The sequence below is a fragment of the Adelges cooleyi genome, unplaced genomic scaffold, assembly GCF_023614345.1.
Source record: "Adelges cooleyi isolate 19-005CV unplaced genomic scaffold, UGA_ACOO_1.1 ACOO_flye_CR_arks_rails_tigmint_CR_PRNA_9, whole genome shotgun sequence".
Taxonomy (NCBI): domain Eukaryota; kingdom Metazoa; phylum Arthropoda; class Insecta; order Hemiptera; family Adelgidae; genus Adelges; species Adelges cooleyi.
Window position 1 is genome coordinate 14,753,946 of NW_026096579.1, and position 18,010 is coordinate 14,771,955.

Here is an 18,010-nt window from a genome sequence, read left to right on the forward strand (position 1 = left end):
TGATATAAAAGTTATGTTTATATATTTATTAAAAAAATCATTAACTTAATAAATAACTTGTTGAATAATAATAAATACTCCTAGATACACATATTACACAATAGCCGCATAGTCCATAGAAAAATAATTGCGAAATACCAAAATTAAGCTTCAGCGGTAATAGCTTGAATTGTATTGCCAATAATTATTATACACGAAGTCAATCCTTTGGTTATCGTGTCCAAAACGCACATGTGAATTTTGTTGAAATCTCCGAGTGGCTTTGCCATTGATCTGTAATCGTAAATTGTTACCTCTAAATTATTATATTTTGTTCATTATATATTGCGTCTAGCTGATATAGTAAATATTTGATATTCGGTTACTATAATGGAACAGATTAGATAAAACCAGAAAGTGCACTATGAAAAAATCGAAAAATGTACACACAACTTTTAAACATTCTCAGGCCAGTGTTACCAAAACGTGAAAAAAATAATTCTCCTGCTTTGCACAATGTGGTCAAAGAAATATTATCAATCATCTGTAATGTTATCAACTACTTGTTATCAGTAATTCTTATCAGATTACGTTATTATTGTAAATAGCGTGTGCAATTTATTGCCATTTGCCACTAAATTAATGGCCTACCTATTAATGCATTGAGTTTAAACCATTAAAAAATCGTTTTTTGAAAATCTATTGTTTTACAAATAAAGTGCACTACCTAAGTTTTATCTAATCCGTGCCAATGGCTTACACGATTGCCAAAGACGACTGCTTTGAATTGAGTTCGATTAAATCTCTTAAAAACAATGACCGAACAAACGTGTCTCTGTTCTTATTATTATTTATTTGTTCGCTACACTGACGTCCAGCTACTGTAAATTATTGAATATGTATATTTTAAAATTGTTTTTAACGTGACCAATATTTATTGTTGGCTTCTATGCGTTCGTTTACTTTACCTTTCCTCAATGAATGGTTTAGAACAGGAGTTAAACGTTCCATTGTTTTTGAATTCACGTGGTTCACTAAAAGTATTTCCACTATATCGAAATCAATGCGATACATCGACAACAAACGAATCAATCTAAGAGAGAACATACATAGGTATATAGGTGACTGTTATTTTCAGTCCAACGCTTTTTGTAAATAAACATAAGTCTGCAAGGCTTACTTGTTTCTTTCCGTAGATATGTTCTCTTCGGCCTTGGTAACACCAAATATACGAAATTTACAATTTTTCCAAGCTGTGCTCTTCTTTAACATGTGAGCAATGACAAGCGCCAAACCTAAACGTAACGCAATATTGTTGGCGCATTTGTGATAAGATATAAAATAGTATAGTAATATCTATGCAACGTACCTCCGTCGTCGTACAGCCACCAAACGTCTACCACTCCTTCATATTTTTTTGTTTTGAACGAAAACCCTTTGTTTTCTATTATTCTCACCGAACAATCGGTTCCCCTGTGAAAAAAAAAACAATTTAAAGTAATAAATAGATGACCTATACGAAAATAGATAGCTCGCTAGGCATGTAAACAAAAACCATGACGTCACATGACTGGAAATGAAATCAGTGTTACCAGATTGGATATTATGATGAAATTGTGTCTAATTTGTGATAATATCGTTCGGTTATTATCATTAAAAATCTTATGATCGACAAGGGTTTTGTACAATTATATTGTAAAATATCGGCACGATAATTTTTATACTAATTCAGTTGAATTTACTTTGCATCTGTATTTTTCGTTTCCGAAGAGATTTCCAGCAGACTGTCGGTCTGACATGTTTCATAGTCCTTCTGTTGTTGGACATAATTTTTTGACATTGAGATTTCATGTACGTTTTCCTTCGCCGGCGACAAGCGAACAATAATGGAAGCGATTTGATTATTTTTGGCCACGCTAAAAAAACAAATCCATTTGGTACAAAACAATGCTTATCCTTACTAAATACACTCAATGAATTTACACCTATTATGTTAACTCTTATTTTTCGCATTAGTTATCATACCAGTGGAATGAGATACACCTGATGCGATCTTAACAACTAAAACTATTGAAAAACGTATTAGGGACAGGTTAGGTATTATACTTGAGTATGTTGAAATAAGTTTGGAGTTGTGGCTCCGGACAGCTCATCCAATCGGATTTGTAGCCGAATAACACGATATTAGGTTTCAATTGCCCGTGACCGCACAAGTACATCATTCGGACAGCTGTGTCCAGGTCGATCTGGTCCAAAACGTTGTACAGGCATTTGATACCTTTCTTTTTGAATCGACCGATTCCCGTGTCCAAAATGGTTTGTCTCTGTTCCGGTGCCAGGTGATCCTAAAAAATACCATTTATCATTTAAGGAAGTGTAACTTGATTTAAGTAGTAAGCAGTAGGTAAATCTGAAGGCAGACTATGATTTGGGTTTAATGGCTAACCTTTTTCACATTCATACACACGAGTAGACCGTTGTCTTTAGTGAGTAAATGAGCTAAGGACACGAGGTTTTTCCTCGCTTTTGGATTGCCACAAAGTACCAACACGTTTGGCGTGTAGTTTTTAACGTGGTAACAATAAGAGTTGATCCGATACATGTTGTTCAGTACATTTTTGTATTGTCTGTATTGCATCGACGAGCCCCAATTGTGATCTGTGCAATAAAATTGCATAAAATAAAACAGTTTGCCTGTAACTCGGATGTTGCGCACTTACCGTATTTTTTCCGGCCTGCGATTGCATATAATATAAACATGGAACAAACGATGATGACAAATGTTGCTATGTCAATGTATATCATGACTACGAAACAAGTCATAGCGCCAAAAAGACTTAACCATTTATTGTAAAACTATGCGTCAAAATACAAATTGTTAATTTTTCCATATTATGTCAATTTATGTGCACTGAAAAATACCTTATACGATGGTCTCCATCCTAGAGGTTTATAATAAGCAACATGAAAGGTGCAAATGTTCAACAATGCGTAAGTGCATAAGTAAATATTCGTTGAAAATGAGGCGAGAACGTTGAGATCACCTAAAGAGTATATTTAAATAATCAGATAAGAAACAGAGGAGCCAAAAAATATTTTTAATGACTGTTTGTCTTTGTATGTAAACCAGACTTGCTCGGGCTACCAAAAGAACAAATCTGAAGCAGAAACCCCCTGCTACAGTGGCTAATTGGTGTGTATAATCCAGTTGACTTACCTATGACAATAAAGGTGGACGCTATTATAACTGACAGACAATGAGCGCGGTAAGGTTCGTTTGTTTTGCCATAGCCTTTGGTCAGGTATTTCAGGAACGGATACACTTTGTCCTGGCCCATTTTCTGTAATATTTTAGGCACGGCAATTAATGCGGTCAGAGCAGAGCTAATGGTGGCCGCAAAACAACCGAAATAAATAATAATCGGCCACACGGATATCGACTGCATCAACTGAAATCGACAACACGAAACGTCAGAGTGCCGGCAGACCTTTCACAATGTCATTGAGCTCCGTCTTTACTTTATCGTCATTGTACAATCCGTGTTCACAATGCCTGCTTGAACAGTTCAAATAAGATCCATCTTGGAGTTCGCCGACAATACCGCTGGCTTCTCTTAAGTGTACGGAGCCTGTCACAACTGTTAGTGCGACGTATGACGTTATAGCTATGAATATCGACCAGAGAGTCCCTTTGGGTATGGAAGCACCTGGATCCTGTAATTATAAAGAAGTTTGCAAGTCTAAATGGCTACTCTAACATTCATGAGAGTACAATCCGCCCAGTTTATCTTGATTGTTCTTTGACGTCACATACCTTATACTATGACAATTGAAGGGTTCAAAATATATTGTAGATTTATATTGCATTTAATTGTGTATGTGTACCTGGAGATCGCCGGATATGTTGGCGCCGGCTTGAATACCAGCGACCGAGGGGAAGTAAATGGCAAAAATAGTGAAAAACGTTTGCTGCACATTGTCGACAGGTCTGTAGTCGGAATGCCAGTTCTCAGCATAAGTATTGGCTAAAAGAAAAAACCGCAATGGATTAAAATCCAATTGACCAACGACCTGAAAAACGGTCAAGAGGAGTTACAGTTAAACCCAGTGAAACCGGATGCTCTTGCCCGGTCGTCTCTCGGTCCCAAGGCTGAGCCTAGAACGACGTCGACAATTGCAGCTACTACGAAAGCGATTAACAAGTTTTGAACCTGGTAAACGGATCAAAGAAACTTGGTCAGAATTTAGAAGCAACACAGATTCTTATGTACACACTTTAGCTTCGTCGTCCATACCCATGCAGCATATGATACCCATAATTGCTATAGTGGCGATTCCCACGGATATGACGGCGTATTCGGAATCCAGCAGACGAACGTCGTATAACATTAGTAACGACTTGAGGGACAGGCAAAAACCGAACGTGTTCAGAGCTGCCAAAATCGTGTTGGCCAATGCGAATAAAATTCCCAACGACGCTCCCAGTTCTGGACCTATCGATCTGGAAATTAAAAAATAGAGCCCGCCTAAAAACAAAAACAAATATATACAAATCAATAGCTGATGACAAAGCAACGGGAATTTGATTGGAATACTTTGCGGATGTACTCGCCTCCTTTGATCCGGCCGTTAGTGCTGATGGCAGACAGTGAGAATGTAGTGATGACAATGATTATGAGCGAAATCAAAATTATTCCTATGAAATCCCGTATGCCGGCTTGGCCGACAATCCAAGGCAGCTGCAAAAATAGCATGACACCCCACATGCTCAGGATGCACGGGTTCAATACACCTTCTATCCATCCCAATTTGACGCCATTATGACCTCCGGTACCTTCTTTTTCGCGGACCAGTTCACTGAACGATAGCACCTAGAAAAATTCCACTGATTTATTTCACTAAAGAATAACAGAGATAAATACATTAATAATAAATTAACAAATGGGGCGCGCAAACTCATTACCTCCATAAAATGCAATTTTTTAGGACAGGCAGTTAAAGTTATTTGAAACAATGTTTGTAAGTACAATTGCCAATTTTCTTAGCGCACTCTAGTGGTGAAAAATTCAACTATGAAGTTTATTTTGGGCACTGAAAATTATACACTTTTTTTAATTCAACCATGCTATTATTCGCAATTTGAAAAAAAGCGGAGTTAATCGGTTTGGCATCTTAGCGCCTCAAATAGTATAAAAAAATCAGTGTAAAGGTGTCTTGTCATCTGTTTGCGACAGCATTTGTCCAGTGTTTTCCTAACAGTTACACTTGTGTTCAGATTGACCATTCTAGGTATCATAATGTATTTTTTAAGAACTAAACTCTTGAAAGTACCAAAAACCAAAGATCCGTTTAATTTAACCGAAACTCTACGTTACGATCCTAATAATTGGACAGTTTAGGAACACCTTCGAATGAACCCCAGGTCACTAGATTGAGAGTTTTGCAAAGAAAACGTTTGCTAAAACGATGGCAATAATTTAGTTTAGCTGCTTTTGTATGACTTATAAGTATTTGAAATTGTTTCCTAAAAATGATAAGAAATGTGAGTTCTTTCTAGTTACTGTACAAAAAGTAAATAATTAGGTATAGTCTCGGCAAATAAACGTTGCCTTATCGTTAAAAAACGGATTATAACCAAGGTGATGTTTTCTTAGATAAAGCTGCACCCAGACCGGGATTAGGTTGGCAGGTAATGATTAAAGCTCGATGAGCATTTTGTAATTGATACAAAAATTAGACTTTCAACTAGAACTTATGACCTGCGTATACACCTTATTAAAATCCGAACTCATCTTATTAGTTATTATATTTTAATTTAATTAAAGTTTTTCTGATAACCTACATAATGTGCTAATTTCACAAATACCAACTTTTACTTTGCAGTACAATACTTATTGATTTGGCTACTATTTTTTTTAGCGCTGGACTTCCCTAGTGTTCTGTGAGTATACATACGCCGCCAAAAATACATGAATTTGGTTACTCATTTAATTGTTTTGATTTAAATGGCAATAAGTACTATATAATACCTGAAGAAAATATATGAATCTTTTTAAAAATATTTATCATTTTGTTTTTAAATAATATTCCGGTTGACAATTATTATTAATAATAATTAAACGAGTAGCTATTACAGAGACAGTACACACAGTAGTTACAAAATTATAATAATTCTAAAGCTATGTTTTACTTACCTCGTCCGTCCATTCGACGGGTTTTAATTCGATTTCCACTTTTTCTGACATGTTTGAATTTAATTTAACCGCATTTTTTAGACAGTTAAAAACCGCAATGTTGTTTTGTGTAGATAAAATTTTTTAAATTAAAAAATAAATTACCAATTATTAACAATAATAGTCAGTCCATTGGACAGACAATATTTTTTGTTAGTAAGTAAAATAAAAATATGACAATTTACTATTTCACCTGTGTCTTCTAGTTCGTTAGCGTTTACAACACTTACTATTTTACAATAACACATGTGAGCACAGTAGGTAAAAAAAACAACAACTGATTACCGATTAGTGCGGAAATTAGTGTTCACTGTTCCAGACTGCAGTATAATAATTATTGTTGTCTAGATTGGTCGAGATAACTATCTTGAGTCGTACAAACTGTGATTACAACACTTGAATTAAACTCACAGAACTATTTTCAAGGTGTGCTCCACACACAGTGTTGAATAAAGTATACCGACTGAACAGGGCCCCGGTGTATATAGGTACACACTTTAAAAAAAACGTCGTCATAGACTAATAAAATATTGTAATATAGTTAATTGATATTACTAATTCATATATATACTCAATAAAAAAAAATTAATTCCGCCCGTTATTGTTTAGATTATATATTTTTATTGGAGTGCAATAGAACTTACTACAAGTATTGGCAACACATTTCAAAGATATGTTTACAATATATATAAAATATATACCGGGTGCGATTCTTTTAAAGCCCTACACTAGCTTACTTTTAATAAATAATTGCAATTATGTTTAATGATTCTTTTTGAAAACATTTTTGTTTATGCTACATTACTATATTATGAGACAATATTCAAATTTTCATCTTTTTAGTATTGCAGTGTATTTTTGAAACCCAAACGGTAACGTATATGTTTAATTAAAATTTTAAATTAAAAATAATTTGCAATACTGTTTTAACAGTAAAATAGTGTAGGGCGTTAAAAGGACCACCCGGTGTATATAATAATAAATGTACAGAGTGGGTCACGAGGCTTTGACGGATCAATTGCATCAAATGCAGTCTTGTCAAATACTCGTGACCCACACTGTATATCTACATCGAAAACTGATATTTCAGCACAACAATTATACAAGGTGAGTTACCAACCAATTAAAAAAGTACCTTTGTATCTAATTAGGCATTCGATTATGCAACAGATAACACATAATATGAATGAAACGTACGCGGATTACACAAGAAAAATTATCGCATTGATAAACTCTCAAAGAATAATACGGTAATAATATTAGGTGTAATTATTATTGTTGTTGCTTTTAAAGTAATCCTTATGATATGATAACAACATATTAAATTAATTGTATATAATTTGCAGCATTTTAAAACAGCTGTGAATCATAGTTTAACGATATTTGTGAAATAATGTCTATATTGTATCAGTGGTTTTTTTTTAAAAATATTTTTGTAAAAAAACATTTGTACCTATAACCGTTAGGCCTAGAAGAGAGTAGTCGACTAAGTTCTACTTCCTGTCGTTATTTAATGCTAGCAAAATAAAAATATGTTTAACAAGTGACAGTGCAGAAAATATTATTAAAAAAAAAATTAAATTTACAAAGGTAATCAAGCCTGACAAAGTTGGCCCAATTTGTGTACATTCGAGTATGATTTTGAATGTAATTAAATCAGATCTAACAATATGTTTTAACGTCATTAAAATATCTAAGTCATGTTGCTAGGTAAGTTATTGTTGGATGGAACGGTTTTCCATAAATGTAGTCTATGATAATTTATTTATTTATTAACCATTTTGTCATCCAACAACATGTGTTTTTGTAAAAAAAAATGTATTACTTGCGAGTTTCAACTAAACAGTTGAACAAAGAACAATGTCAGTCAGTTTTCTGGAGAAAAACGTGGACAATAACTGCAGTTTCCCGTGAGGACCCTAAGGACGCTGAAGGTAGGAATGAAAGTTTATACATAAATAATACTACCCAGAATGTCGAGCTTAAAAATAGAAAACATCTTTAAGGGGTTGCATGCGGTTGGTTTTTAAGGAGTTTTGTATAGGCAATATTTAAGATAACAGTGGTTTTAAAAAATTTCGATCATGTCAATTAATTTACCGGTTAATTTGTATAAGCTTCATGGTTTTATTTTTAGTTTAAATTATTTTGTCTATGAGTACAAATCATTTTAGTTAATATAACATACATTTTTTGTTCTATCGCACAGGCTGAACCAGTGATCCGATAAGTAATCTGAAAACAGATTTGAATTCGTCATGAAATTTATTTATGATCGGTCACGGTACTTTTTTGATATCTTATTCCTATTATGTATAAAACACGTTTGAACATTATATACAATTTTAAAATCAAATTTGGAATGGGTTAAAATTAAAAACTGAATGATACCCTGGCTAATCATAAGTAAACTTCATGAAAAATTCAAATCTGTTTTCAGATTGCTTATCGGATCACTGGTTCGGTCTATGCAATGGAATAAAAATGATGAGTTTTGACTGAACAAACCGACCGCATGCAATCCTGTTCACTCCAGAAAACTTAAATGTCACCTAAAATATAAGCAATTAAAACAGTGAAAAAATGACAGATTTTAAAATATAAATTGAGTAAGTTTGATTGACAACAGAACAAAAAGCCAAAGAGGGAACCCAGACAAAGTTATCATACAATGGGTTGACCAAGATTATTATTTAGATCATATGCGTAGCAATAAATAAATCTCATATGTGTAGAAATGTACAGATGAAAACTATTTTTTAAATCGCTGTCGAGGATGCTGTGGCAGTCTGAAAAATATTTGAACTACCAAAATAAGAGTCCTAATTACTTGACTAATAATAAATTATACATCACATTAATGCTTTAAATTTTGTGAAAAATTGCCTAATGTTTACTCCTTAAAAATGGACGGTGTGGCGTCCTCTCAAGGGGATTGAAAAAGGTCTGTTTTTTTGGACGCTTTATAATCAAAAGCCTGACAAAATTAGCCCTATTTAGGATGGCTTGATATCAGTTCTGTATAAATATTTGAGTTAATCGGCCTCTTTTCTGGTTTATTGTGGCAATCGATTTTTGATATTTCAATTAAAATTGCGTATAAAAGCAATTTTAATTTCTCAAATTTTTAGCATTCGCTGCTTGTCTAATTTATTCAAACCACTTTGTTCTTAGATATTGTCTATATAGAACTTCTTAAAAATGGTCGGTATCCAGGGGCCTTAAGTACATATTAGGAAAACCCTTTTATTAAACCTTTTCATGTGCAAAAAGCAAATATTAAAATATATATTTTATACATAGAAATCTAATCTTTTTTTTGTCTATTATAGTTTATTACAACACCGCCACCCCCTTCAATAACGATGAGTTTACTGAAGGAACCAGGGATACAGATACAGATAGCCTGGAGAGCGTTCAATTCCTCTTCAAGGAACTACAGACCGAATATGCCACAGGTACTTTTAATTACATATTACTGTTTAGACACGAATATTTTATTTGAAAAAATAAAAACATGCACGCATTTAGATTTATCCAAGAAAATATCCCAAGACTCCTCCTTCCCCCCCCCCAAAAAAAAACTATCACTGTACTCCACGACGCAACAAGAGTATATTTTTGTTTTTTGGGGGGATTAAATCGCACAGATAAAAATTGTTTTAAATCACAACTAAAATGCGTTATACTATGCTTGAGTGTAATTTGCAAAGCTTAACATGATAAACTTGTATTAGGTTAACTTTGTTTAAATAAGAAGTAATTTTTTTTTTATCTAGTGTGTAGTATATGTATAGTATATTTATTTCGGTACGGTTAGTTTTTAACTACAGAAATGTTATATATTTGATTTTATCAGAGATCTGCTCTGGTAGCATAAAACCCATGTGATAGATGGCTAATTGTAGTTCATAAACATAACTCATAATGTTACCAACAAAAAAATATAATATGTATAAACTATACTTTTTTTTTTTGGTAAAATATGTAAAATTATGATAAATTTAATAAAACATATTATATTTACTTTTGATATGTTTATTAGGATTTGACACAGACGACTACTATCGTCCAATTTCGGATATTTCTCCAGAACCTATCCTCTGTCGGGCCACAATGATTAATAATTGTACCCAGGATCCTACAACCTGCCCAAGAGGCCGACCTTCGTTGTGGAGTCGGGCTAGACGAGTCATGGGCCGTGGGATGGAAAACTTAAGAAGATGTTGTTGCTTTTGAGCGGGTATCTTATAAAAGGTAATTTTTAATATTATTTCTGGAATCTGTAACTGTGATGTCTTATTGAAACCACCATAGAAATAAGTTAAAAAAAACTTAATTAGTAGGTGATTTAAATGGTTAAATTTAAAATTAGTCGATTTAGTTCCAAATTTGGCAACGTTAAAAAAAATTCAATCGGCCGACGACAAAGAGTAGTTGGTCGACGTGTCTTCTGCTGTTGCTGTAATTAGTGGCTCGTTTTTTATCAATCCTATCCATTGGTCAAAATGTTTTAATCTATTCTAAGTATATGGTTAATTCCAGATTCGAGCAAAACCCAAATTTAATTTGAACGTGATAGACAAGCAAGAACGACGGTGACAGTAGCATCGCGACTCCAGCTGTTGGTGCCTTCAAGCCACCGCTGGATGGTTACTCGTTCACCGTTCTACCTTTGCCTATCCGTCCGTGAAAATATCATCCCTTTTTTTATTAAGATTTGTATCTTATTTATTATTTTCCAAGTTCGCATAAGTTCGTGCTGTCTTAAACAGTCGCACTCGCCTTTTGTATTTTGCTAAATTGTTTTGTATTTCATCATTATTTGTATTACAATTTGTTCGCTATGTTTTTGATATTTTTTTATTTTTGTTACTACTTTTACTGTTTATTGTTGTAGTATTTTGTTTATCGAATTACCTTACTTATATAATTTGTATTATATACTGTTAATATTTAGTTTTACTATATATATATATATATATATAGTGTTACAAGTCAATATTATTTATGATAAAATTAAATCCATGGATATATGGATTAAATATATGGATAGCGTTTGTTAATTAAGTTGTACAAAAACACAAATTCCGTGCGAATGCTCAAAATCGTTTAACAAACGTTTCTAAGATCTCCTTAATTATTACTATGAAATATATCATCCCCTTAATATAATATATCATCTCCTAATTATTACTATGAAATATATTATTACTATGGAATATATCAATGAACAGATAACAAACAACTTCATTCAAAACAACAAAAACAATTATGGCGTACCTCGTTTAAAAAATATGGACATTTTTTGGGAGTTTTTCTGTAATTCAAAGTGGAAAGGTAAACTTATTTTGAAATTTTTACTAACTAAACATTATTTGGTGTTACTTATGTAGTTTGTGTTAGGGTGTGGGTTCCGCATTGATTTATTGGATTATATTTACATTAGTATGTACTTTGGTCTTCACACCCAAATGGTTTTAATCAGTTGGATATTGAACTATAGGTACACAGGTAAAGAAATAATGAACAAATCATTGATTGTAGACGGTAGACCGCATATTAGTGCCTTCTAGAACCGCACGTTTACTTGTTATTTATTGAAACCAAAATATAATAAAAGAACTGGTCATATTTTTTCTTTACACTTCTATTTTAATGTGAAGGCTTGATAGTATGGAATAGAGTCTAAGAAATACAAACCGCAACAATATCTCAAGTAAACTAAGTGTATTGAAGCTGTTAGTTCATAAGTACATGTTTCCTCGTATGGTGTGCATGTTAAGTATAGTTATTTATCTAATAATACTATACAATATTTGTGCATTGTATTATTTTATATAGCTGTTTATAGTTAAGGTTTTCCGTTTTTTTTCTTCATTTTTTTGATAGTGTAGGTATCACAATTTATTTCAAAGGTAACACAAGAGATTAAACAACAGTAATGTTTTGATATTTTATTTAATAATAATTATTGAACGCTTATCGGTCACTCTTAAATATAACTAATAAGAATTTTTATTCAACACGAGCATTTTATATTTATATATGGTTAAAAGTGTAAAAAAATAACGAGTTCGCTTGTTTTTAGATTTATTTAAACGTTTTCAATCTATTTTTTAATGCGAAGAAGATGAACAATCTATTACTGATTTTGCTGGTGATCACTTTCAAAGTTTCTCTACAAAGTTATGTATACCAGACAAAATATTTCACCGTGCCGGTAAGTCGATCGAATTGCCATTCAAAATTAATAACTACATATATTATAATGTAAAATTACACAGTATCTAGTTGTGAAAAAATAATCACAATTTGAGGGTTAACAATGATTTATTGAATTTTATAATTGTTTATGAGTTCAACATAAAATGTAAGTTCTCATTTTGTAATTGTTTAAAGATTTAAAAGTAATTACTGTTTTTTTTTGTTACTTAAACATATATTACATTAACTAAAAAGTGTTAGTTTTACTTTATATTTATATTTTAATCAAATATTACTTATTTTCGTATTGGATATTTATAGTTTAATTTAATAATGTAATAAAACTATATATTTTAATATAATACAGGATTATTAAAAATTATAAATGTGCAGCAGATGAAACAAGGGTACAAAATATATAACTGTTCATTTTGACATTGTGGTGGTTTAACTATAAAACTTAAAAGTGTAGGACGGTAATCCACTCTCTGTAAATTAGTACATAATAGCTTTCCTAAATGGCTTAAAATTTTAATACAATCAACTGAATTGTATTTTAAACAAAGGTTTTTTAATTAAGATAAGTCTTCATTTTGAATATTTTGTGTTCGAGTAAGCCCGTCAATCGATTAGAGGTCTCAACCGAATGGCTCTTCTCATTAATTGGATTCAAAACCTTAAAACTTTCACTATTTTCACTTTAAAAAACCGAAAAAAATTGTTGATAAACTTAAAAATAAATTAAATATACTTTTAATAAGTAGACATAAGAAAATAAGACATAAGACATTGGAAAATTAAAAAAACAATATACTTTGAACTACAAATTTGAGACACTTTCCAATAGCATCTTAAGTCAGTTATATTAATGCGTGCTAGTATACAGTAAATTATTTTTTCATTTAAGATAAAATTTTAGCTTGTTGTCACATTTCCTATTAGCGGCAATAGTAGGAAGTAATCGAGTTTGTTCGTTTTTTCTGTTTGCCCAACATGTAATTTTCATAAGTAAATGTCTGTACAACTTGATTTTTATTTTTTTAGGTTGACCATTTCAGTTTTACTCAAAATAACACATTTCAGATGAAATATCTGATAAATGATTCCTACTGGGATTCGACCAATGGACCAATATTTTTTTATACCGGTAACGAAGGGGCGATTGAAATGTTTTGCGAAAACACAGTAAGTATGGCGAAAGATCAACCGCAATAATTTTTAAAAGCCAAATACTGACATAATAAATTATATGAACGTTTGACTAGCAATAAAAATTGACATTGCTATTATATAAATCGTGGTATATCATATTGTAGCTCGTCTAACCATATGTATTATATCATAGGATACTTGGGCGATATCCGGCTGTTAATTGTGAGATTCTATTTAAATTGGTAATGAATGCGTTTTTTTTTTTAGGGTTTCATGTGGGAGATTGCTGAAGAGTTTAAAGCCCTTTTGGTATTCGCCGAGCACAGGTACTACGGTGACTCAATGCCTTATGGGAATGCTTCGTTCGACGACAAGCAGCGGTTGGGCTACTTAACGTCACAACAAGCACTTGCCGACTACGTGGATTTGATTGAGTACTTAAGACAAAAAAAAGTTGAAAAACTACTAACCTCGACTGATTTTGTCGAGTACGATACCCAAACGGTGGGCAGTGCGGCCACAAGGTCTAATCCGGTTATTGTTTTCGGTGGATCATACGGGGGTATGCTGTCTGCTTGGTTTAGGATGAAATATCCAGCTTCCGTCGAAGGGTGAGTATTCGTTAACAGTGTACAAAAATAATAAATAACATTCCGGCCTGATTTCCAAAACGCTAAACTAGGTAAATATAAATTTAAAAAGTAAAAACCTATTGAAACCAACCCTTGTTGAATCTAAAATTTGTCATAAGGTCCTAACCAAGAAATCTAACCAAACCGATGCTTTGCTAGTACTAGAAGCTAAGTCTCGGCACCAATTTTAATCGTAAATGGTTAATTTCATATCTCCAGGGCTATTGCTTCGTCAGCTCCGATATGGCAATTTAATGGAATGACACCTTGTAACGCATTCTATAGAGTGACGTCATCTGTCTATATGACAACCAGCAAAGAGTGTGGTCAGACAATTCGATCTTCGTGGAAAGCCATCGATAACGTCACCTCAACAGGTAAATATATGTATACATTTAATTGTATTTAGATGCAATCGCACTACAATCATATTTCCTTGTATTTTGAATTTTCATCATAAATGATGTTATGGGTATTTTCCTTCAGACGAAGGTAAAGAATGGTTATCGAAACAATGGAAACTCTGTTCGCCTTTAACAAACTCTGATGACGTGTCAAAGCTAAAAGGTTGGGCTTCTGAAGTATATGTAAACATGGCAATGATCAATTATCCTTATCCTGCTAATTTTTTGATGCCGTTGCCCGGAAATCCTATTAAGGTAATATCTTGAGTATTCTTCAAATCAGACCAATATCATAATTTATTGTTGGCCGATAATATTGAAAAATAATTTAACATTCTTTTACACTCAATACGTTTCTGGTAAATGTTTAGGAATTTTGTAAGCCATTAACAAATTCTCAAAGCGACTATTATACACTTTTATCATCGGTCTTCGAAGGACTGAATGTGTACTTCAACTACACCGGTTCTTCCCAATGTCTCGATGCTCTTTCTACGGCTACACCTAGTCTCGGCGAAAAAGGATGGAGTTACCAAGTAGGTAGTAACATATTTTAAAGCGAGCAAACATTCATTAGGCGCAATACATTGCCAACATTAAACTATTGTTACAGCATTCTGGTAAATATTTGCATATTAAAGTAGTTCTTAAACATGCATCTGTTAACCACTAATCGACCTTTTCCGTGGTACTTAATTATCACACAAAAAATTAGCGTAAGACACAACTTACACTGCAAAAATAACACCATTTAATTTTACACAACATTGTCAAGATGCAAAATACTTATGTCTTGTAGAAATATTTAGGCCCCACGCATATATCCTTCTTTGGCATAATACTAAATAAGCCACTGTCTACTGATACCTTCTGCCGGTGGTACAACTCTATTTCTGTGTGTTTTTTTTTATCTATAAAACATATTGTTTTGTAAGTAGGCTTGCACCGAGATGGTCATGCCCATGTGCGCTAACGGCATCAAAGATATATTTGAGACGTCTCCGTGGAATTTTGACGATTTCGCTCAACAGTGCTACAACCAGTACGGCGTTTATCCGGCAATAGATCTAGCCAAGAAGATTTACGGCGGTAAACACCTGCTGGCATCGTCAAACATCATATTTAGGTAAAAAAGAGCTGAACCTTCATAACAAAATACCCACAAGTGTACATTTGTGGACGTTTTGTTAAAATGTTTACAATAATAACATCAATATGGCACTGCCAGTCAGGAGGACTGTCATTTGTCAGGGGCCAATATCCTAACTTAAGTCCCTAGAAAGTGAATTAAAGTCTGTTAAATGTACTTATCTCGTTTCAGTAATGGACTATTGGATCCTTGGTCTAGCGGAGGAGTGTTGTACAACATTTCTAATACCGTTCAAGCTGTCATAATACCAGAATCGGCACACCATTTGGACTTGAGAGCGTCGAACGCCGAGGACCCTCAATCGGTGATCGAAGCCAGGAAATACTACAAGAACAGTATTAGAAAATGGATCGACGGCTACCGCAAAAACCAGCTAAATCGAGATCTAAATCGGATCATCGATTATACTATTGAAGTAGAACTATTGAAGAACTTATCGCGCAAAATGTAATACGACAAGGCACCAAAGTTGAAAGATAAAGTCCTTTAAATTATATTTTTCAACGAAATAATGGATAGTTTATAATTATGTTTTTACCTAATATTATATAAGAAAAAATCTGGACACAAAATTCCTATAACAACAAAAATTATTACTAATGATAATACTTTCTATAAAAATCTAATCCGTTACACTGAAGCGTGGTCTCTTTTTTATTGTTATAAACAACTTTTATGCTTGTTTTATTAATATAAAAAAAAAAAAATCTCATCCTTGGTCTTACAATTTTTCCCAAAAATCCATAAGACCGGAACCAATAAAAATATGTAAATTCAGTTGTGTAAGCAAATGCCTATATTATTATGTACATGCAGTGCAGTAATAGCCTACTAGATTAATTCAAACGCGTAGCTAGTATAAATAATACATGTTATGGTAGTTGAAGTTTTTTTTAATTTTTATTTGAACACTTGTTGGCCACTATATTATCTTATATTTGTATGTTTGTTTCCCTACTGCGTGGTAATTCATAAATACACCATGTCAATATTATTAGTTGACTGTATTTTAACTGGGATGTATGTATTTGATTATTTGTTTACCCTTTTTTTTTATCGTATATTAAAAATGTTATTAAAAATCCGTTTCTTATGTAAATTGATATCAGATTTCTGAAAAAAATATTTGATATAGTTTATATAATATATCAAAATATATTGATATTTTCTTCGAATAACAGGAAGTCATTAAAATTAAGTTTATAATTCCAAATTGTTCTTTTTAACCAAAACGAAAAATTATCTTATTTTTACACATAATAATTATTTTAACTATTTTAATTATTGTGGTTGTATTTTTCGACATTTCTATGATTTTTTATCTCTTTTTGTTTTTGTTTTTCTAAGCGTTTTTATAGAGAATTCAGGTTTAAATTTACACATTTTGTATACAATTTTCTCAGCTTTCAGTAAAAAAAATATTTGAAAAATTCTCAGATTTTGAGCAACACGAAAAAGCCAAATTTTTAATTACTTACTGCGTTGGTTTATATTAAGCTTGTTTAGACTGCATTGGATTTGTACTATTTTCATATTCGCATCGAAGCGTTTGATTGTGATGAAATCAGCAAATGAATTCCTAGTTATAACGTGCAGTAAAAATAAACGCAGTGAATACTTGTTTTCACCTTTAATTTTAAATAGGCAGTTTTAATGTTGCTTCAGTTGTACCAAAATGTAAGTACGGCATCATTTTATTTTCATTAATTGTTTTTCTAATATAAAACTAATAATGAAGAGGTACTTTATTTTTTCATACTTGTTAGTCTAAAATGTTACTCTAATTTATGTTGTAAACATTTGTTGGGATAAAAAACAAATATAAGTCAACAACAGCTACTTAGTCCAAGTCGGTAGAATTATTAAAACCTAGCTAATAATTAACTTGTAATACTTAAGAGGACGCTACCCAGCTCATTTCTAAGTAGTAAAATATAGGCAATTTTTCGAAAAACCTTAATTTGTAGTTTCAACTATAGTGTATACTTATTATTACTTCACGAATGAATAATTTTACTTGTACTTAAGTCATCAAAATACTAAAAACGCTTCCCCGTAGATAAAGTTCTTCTATGTCCCCCGTTGTTAGACATATTTAGAAAATTCGAGTAAAATATTTGAACACTAAATAATTTAAATTAATCGTGTTCGACTTGAACCTATTGGTTTTGTGTAAAATAGAGCTATCAAAATTAGGTTATTTTTTTATTTGTGTATCATCAGTTGTCGCAGCTGTATGGTAAAAAAAAAAGA

At 32.3% G+C, this 18,010-nt stretch overlaps 2 protein-coding genes and 1 long non-coding RNA gene across 9 annotated transcripts; 2 read left to right on the forward strand and 1 right to left on the reverse strand.

Annotated features, from left to right (window-relative positions):
• Positions 1-11: 11 nt before the first annotated feature.
• Positions 12-7,412, reverse strand: LOC126847240 (bumetanide-sensitive sodium-(potassium)-chloride cotransporter-like). 4 transcript variants are annotated; one of them, XM_050587406.1, is made up of 18 exons: positions 7,348-7,412; positions 6,174-6,593; positions 4,592-4,850; positions 4,255-4,505; positions 4,076-4,190; positions 3,865-4,004; positions 3,499-3,693; positions 3,197-3,428; positions 2,902-3,023; positions 2,700-2,835; positions 2,426-2,637; positions 2,086-2,324; positions 1,722-1,895; positions 1,349-1,452; positions 1,160-1,274; positions 948-1,072; positions 740-860; positions 12-273 (listed from the first exon to the last, which is right to left on the reverse strand). In XM_050587406.1, the coding sequence occupies exons 2-18, from the start codon at positions 6,222-6,224 to the stop codon at positions 144-146; spliced, it is 2,721 nt and encodes a 906-aa protein (XP_050443363.1). In that variant the 5' UTR covers positions 6,225-6,593; positions 7,348-7,412; the 3' UTR covers positions 12-143. The 4 variants fall into 4 exon arrangements, with proteins under 4 accessions (XP_050443363.1, XP_050443364.1, XP_050443362.1 ...); XM_050587407.1 differs by lacking the exon at positions 7,348-7,412 and adding an exon at positions 4,943-5,070 and having other exon boundaries at positions 6,174-6,710; XM_050587405.1 differs by lacking the exon at positions 7,348-7,412 and having other exon boundaries at positions 6,174-6,709.
• Positions 7,413-7,980: 568 nt separating this feature from the next.
• On the forward strand, positions 7,981-10,906 carry LOC126847013 (uncharacterized). Its single transcript, XR_007686955.1, has 4 exons — positions 7,981-8,146; positions 9,545-9,670; positions 10,258-10,469; positions 10,758-10,906. It is a non-coding gene; the product is annotated as an uncharacterized LOC126847013 (long non-coding RNA).
• Positions 10,907-11,779: 873 nt separating this feature from the next.
• LOC126846342 (lysosomal Pro-X carboxypeptidase-like) lies at positions 11,780-16,776 on the forward strand. Of its 4 annotated transcripts, none has more exons than XM_050585664.1 (9): positions 11,780-12,130; positions 12,304-12,435; positions 13,464-13,604; positions 13,839-14,182; positions 14,423-14,580; positions 14,690-14,862; positions 14,979-15,143; positions 15,546-15,733; positions 15,929-16,776. In XM_050585664.1, exons 2-9 carry the CDS (start codon positions 12,346-12,348, stop codon positions 16,206-16,208), a joined length of 1,539 nt encoding a protein of 512 aa, XP_050441621.1. In that variant the 5' UTR covers positions 11,780-12,130; positions 12,304-12,345; the 3' UTR covers positions 16,209-16,776. The 4 variants fall into 4 exon arrangements, with proteins under 4 accessions (XP_050441621.1, XP_050441622.1, XP_050441624.1 ...); XM_050585665.1 differs by having other exon boundaries at positions 11,780-12,105; XM_050585667.1 differs by having other exon boundaries at positions 11,780-11,992.
• Positions 16,777-18,010: the final 1,234 nt, after the last annotated feature.